Source organism: Entamoeba nuttalli (genome assembly GCF_000257125.1).
Source record: "Entamoeba nuttalli P19 unplaced genomic scaffold asmbl_3695, whole genome shotgun sequence".
NCBI lineage: Eukaryota > Evosea > Mastigamoebida > Endamoebidae > Entamoeba > Entamoeba nuttalli.
In genome coordinates this window covers 1-5,473 of record NW_008576270.1, presented here as the reverse complement: position 1 = coordinate 5,473, position 5,473 = coordinate 1, and the positions used below count along the sequence as shown (strand labels likewise).

The 5,473-nt window shown below is 25.1% G+C and overlaps 2 protein-coding genes across 2 annotated transcripts; both read left to right on the top strand.

Annotated features, from left to right (window-relative positions):
* Window positions 1-770: 770 nt before the first annotated feature.
* Window positions 771-1,387, top strand: ENU1_077670 (GTP-binding protein, putative; the record flags this gene model as incomplete). Its single annotated transcript, XM_008858592.1, has 2 exons — window positions 771-891; window positions 944-1,387. The coding sequence occupies exons 1-2, from the start codon at window positions 793-795 to the stop codon at window positions 1,385-1,387; spliced, it is 543 nt and encodes a 180-aa protein (XP_008856814.1). The 5' UTR covers window positions 771-792.
* A 708-nt stretch (window positions 1,388-2,095) lies between these two features.
* Window positions 2,096-5,089, top strand: ENU1_077660 (leucine rich repeat protein, BspA family protein; the record flags this gene model as incomplete). The annotated part of the gene is made up of 1 exon (XM_008858591.1): window positions 2,096-5,089. One exon carries the CDS (start codon window positions 2,096-2,098, stop codon window positions 5,087-5,089), a length of 2,994 nt encoding a protein of 997 aa, XP_008856813.1.
* Between the last annotated feature and the right edge of the window lie 384 nt (window positions 5,090-5,473).

The window sequence follows — 5,473 nt, the reverse complement described above, 5'->3', positions numbered from 1 at the left end:
TATGCCTGTTTATTAACTCTTCCATTTTAAATTAATTTAAATATAAGTTCAAAATATAGAATATTTAAATAGTTAAATATACATTATTAATATATCAAGTCAATCATTATTTTTATCATCAATCTAGTTTAAATAAGTGTTATTTATTTTTATTTAATAAGCATTTTTACTATTTTTTGTTTTCGTATTTTTTATTTTTAACAAAAAGAATATAAAAATAGTGTTAATAAAAAGTAATGATGAGTAATTGAATGAAATAAAAATAACTAACAATAATTCAAGAAAAGTAACAAACAACAAATTATAAATGATAAAAGAATAAAACATAAAATAGATAAATTAAAAACATAGAAAAAAACGATAAATAAACTAATCAATAAAAAAAATATAATTTCTTTTTAAAAATAGAGTGGTATAAATAAAAGTATGGATGCAATTCGATATATAACAGAAATGACACTAACATAATTTTCAATTATAATTGAGTAATGTTTTATGAATGTCTAACAATAAATCCTTAAATTTCAAGAAAACATCGTTCTAACAACAAAATCCTTTAATAATATTTCTAAATTTAGAGAAATAACAAATTACAAGTAATAATTCACAAAATTCCGGAGAAGTTAATAAAAATATATTTTACGTTATATTTTATTATAAAAGATAAATATATAAAAAAGAAAAAAGAAGAAACTAATATTCATAAAAGATGGCGTTTGTTTCTTCAATCAGTAATGTAAAGACAAAGTTGATAGAAGAATAATTGGTAGATCAAGATTTAAGATTGTTATTATGGGAGATAATGATGTAGGAAAATCTTCAATATTGAAAAGGTTTGTAGAAGATACTTGGAGTGATGAAAAACCTGAAAACCAATTTAAAGGAGTTTATGTTTGTGGTATTTATTTTATATTTTAATTTAAATAAACAAGTAATAAAGTAGATTAATAAAGAAATAACTGTAAATAATCATACAATTAAATTTGATATTGTTGATCTTGCTTTTGATGTTGAAGCTACTGCATCTGATTTTTCAGGAGCAAAAGCAAGTATTGCAGTATTTGATTATTCATCACCAGACACAGTTCAAGGTGTACGTAGTTTCATTGGGTTTACTACTAGATTTGTTTCTGATGATAAATTCTTTACATGTATTGTAGGTAATAAAGCTGATTTGGAAAAGAAAGTTGAGGAATCTGCAATTGAGGCTATTAAAACATCATTAAATATTTCAAAAGTATATGAATGTTCTGCTAAAACAGGTGCTGGAGTGAAAGAAATGTTTGAAGATATTGCTAAGAATCTTATTGAACTTAACGCACCTGTTGATAATAAAAAAGAGAAAAAAGCTAAGAAAGAAAAGAAAAAAGGATGTTTACTACTTTAAAGAGAAAATTGAGATGTTTTTGAATATATTTTTTTTATTTTGAATCAAAGAAATATTATAAAGAGAATATTTTCGTAAAAAAGAAATGTCTAAGCCAAAGAACATATTTAAAATACAAATTACTGGTGATTTGTTGGACTTGGAATAATATCACCATTAGCAGTTAATAAAAGGTAAGGGTTTTCTGATAAAGAAATTTCGTCATTAGGTGATGGGGTTGTATTGGTATGAGCTTGATTTTCTTGTGAATTGAGAGATGAGGTGAGGGGAGGAAGAACAAAAGAATCATTAGGGATAGGTTGAATAACTGAAATAGATGATTTTCGATGAGAAATAGGAGAAAGAGACTCTCTAGGAATTGAAGTTATAGAAGAACGAGCATCTTATGATTGCATTGCAATAAACTTAAAAATATTATTTTTTCATTAATTTTTAATTTTTCATTAATTATATTTGTTATTTAGATTGAATGTTTTTATTTATCAAAAAGATTATTTTTTTTTTTATTTTACTATTCATATCAAAATGATATTGTTATCTAATTTGGTTTTTTATCTGTAAATTTAAATAATAAGAAGAATGATTAAATGATAAAGGTAGTAGAAAAAAAGAATTTAAAAAGAAGAAAAAGAAAAAGAAGGTATGGAAATTTTTAATTTTTAGATTGAAGAAAAAATTAGACAAAAAACTTTAAAGATCAATTCAATCATGAAGAAAATTGATGTCTATTCAATGCAAATTATTTTAAAATATCTTGAGAAAGAAGAAGATTTTATTAACGTTGTTTTAGTAAATTCTAAATTTAAAGAAGTGTTAGACCGTTTACGAACTAATACAATACAAGTAACTAGGTCTTCAAGAAAATTATTCCAATGTATTCAAACACAACGTGTATTTTCTAAATATGATTTTATTCTTAATGACATTCAAAACTATGTTATTGATTTTTGTATTGATTATCATACTTTTCTTAAAAAACAAAATTTTGGAGTTGTATGGAAACGTATTAAATTTACTTCTCATGACCATGAAGAAATTGGAAATCAACTTCCAGATTGTATTCATATCATTGATGATTATGCTTTTGAAAGTTGTGATTTTGAAACAATTTATCTCCCTACCTCTCTAACAGAAATTAGAAGATGTGCATTTCGTCTTTGTTCAAACCTTAAAGAATTAATAATTCCTAATTCTGTTGAAGTTCTTGGTGATAGCATTTTCTATGAATGTACTAGTTTATGTAATATTTCATTATCAACTAATATTAAGGTATTACCAGAGAATTTATTTGGTGATTGTCGAGCTTTAAAAACAATTCATATACCATCATCCATAACTCAAATAGGGAATAATTGTTTTGAAAACTGTGATAGTATTAGTGAGATAGTTATTCCTAGTTCTGTAGTTCATTGGGGAGAGAATTGTTTTTGTTCTTGTGAATCATTAACTTCTGTTATTCTTTATGGACAAAAAGTAATTCCTAATGATTGTTTCTCAAGATGTAATAATTTAATTTCAGTTGAATTTGATACTTCATTAGAACGTATTGGAAATAAGTCTTTCTTTAATTGTCTGCGTCTTTCAAAAATAAATTTGGTAACTTCTTTAAAAGAAATTGGAACGAGAGCATTTAGTTGGTGTAATGCATTAAAACAAATTGACATTCCATCAAGTGTCAGTTATATAGGGGAGGGGGCATTTAGTAATTGTCTTAACCTTACTAGATTAGTTATACATAATGACCAATGTTATATAGAAGAACATTTATTTGATGGATGTGATTCATTAGTTCAGATGAAACTTCCATTGATCAATAATATTTACCCGTCAGCAACTAATGATCATGAGAATGATGTTCTTAAGAATAACCATATTTTATCTAAGGCAAAAATACATTCATTCCATTTCAATCAAAATACAAATTCAATAATATTTGATAATAATACTGAGAAAATTGAAGAATTAAGAATAGACATACCAACAAATATTACTTCTTTTTATCTTTCTTCATCAATTACTTCTTTTCAAGCAGAGTATTTATTTGATAATATTAATATTAAAGAGTTAGTACTTTCTTCTTTATCAGATGATAGGTTAATCAGTATTTTAGATATTAAAAATGTTACTAGAATAGTATTACCGTCAACTTTAAAAGTCATTCATAAAGATTCTTTTTCTTATTATTCTATTAAAGAAATACATATTCCTAACTCAGTAACTAGAATAGAAGATCATTCATTCTATTCATGTAAATTATTGGAGTCTTTATTTATTCCATCTTCTGTTCAAAGTTATGGTTCATATGTATTAGAAGATTGTCAATCCTTAAAACAAATTACTTTTGAAAATAAAGATTTTGTGATAGAAAATGAAATAACTTATGAAGAATATAAGAGATATATTAAAAATAATATTAAAACAAATAAGGTCGTATTAGGTTCTAAAGAATCTTCATTAACACAACTACCTAATAATTGTTCTGTTTTAATTTATGGTTTCCTTCCTTCCCTTCAATTAAATGAAATACCTCCAAATGTGATTTATTTCAATAATATCTCATTCCTTAATAACCAATTAACCTCATTAACAGTCCCATCTACTGTGACATCATTTGTGCCTTGTTGCTTATCCACTCTTCGTAATTTAAAGGAATTATCCTTGTATAAGAATACTATCTCATCATCACAATGGATTTTAGATTCTATGACTTCTTTAGAAAGGGTTAATCTTATTGATGGAAGTTTAGATGATATGGTTGTTAGTTATGACTCTTCTCTTAGAATGAGAGCACGAGGAGTTTTTCTTTCAAATATTAAATGGAATGAAAATGATGAGTTAATATATGGAAGAAGGCTCACAATAAATGAAGAAGAAAGTTCAGTTTTTAAAGACAACCTTCATTCTTACAAATCATTACAGATCAACCAACCTATTAGCCCATTTGAGTTCCACTCATTCTTTTATTTAAGAACAGTTGAATTAAGTGATGAGATTAAAGAAATACCTAACTGTTGTTTCTTTAGATGCTATTCACTAAGCCAGATTAATATTCCAAACCAGTGTACGTCAATTGGAATGTTTGCTTTTAAATGGTGTGAGTCATTAACATCTTTATCTATTCCATCTAATATAAAAATACTCGAAGATGGTGCATTTTATGGATGTAGTAATTTAAAAGAAGTTAACATTAAAAATAATAATATCAAAATTGAGTTTGATACATTTGGTAAATGTGTTTCTCTTGACTTCATTAACATTAATGGAGTAAATATAAAAGAGTATCCTTATGAAGTGACTTATCAACAAATGAAACAGTTTGAGAATATTGGAATATTATGTTCAAATGTTGTACTTCAAAGCGACGACATTAAACTATTTGGAAGTAATATTATAAATGATGAATGTGTCAAACGAATTGATGACTGTTGTTTCAAAGAGAACAAAGACTTACATGAATTAATAATTCCAAAACATATCAAAAGATTGGGAAAATTTAGTTTTAAGGATTGTGTTTCTTTAAAAAGTCTTACTATTCCATCATCTATTACATTAATCCCTTATTGTTGTTTCGATGGATGTATTTCATTAGAAAATGTTGAACTCCCAAATAGCATTTTATTTGAAGAGCATTGTTTTTGTAAATGTTTTTTAATAAAGGGTAAGTCAATACCACACAATTTTATTGATCTTCCAATACAATAATTATATAATTTCAACTGTTTTAACAAAACACCTTAAGTTTATTTTTTATACTAATTATATTAGTCTAAAGTAAAATAACATGAACAATAATCCTTTAAGAAATAAATTGGAGATTCTCTTAATTTTTTATTAAAGTCGGAACTGTCTATAGAAAGGATAGGTATTGACTTACAAATTTGAGAAGTATATGGTTGAACTTGAACTAAGTAATAATTCAATTGAGTCAAATATATTTGACTAGAATTAGTTTTGGTAGGGGTTATATCCACTTATTGGTTTGATTTATCATCTCTGTGTTTTTCTTTAAAATACAATTTGGGGATTTGTTTTATATTTGAGAGAAATTCTAAAACAAATAGTTGAATCTTAGTTTTAATTTCATTC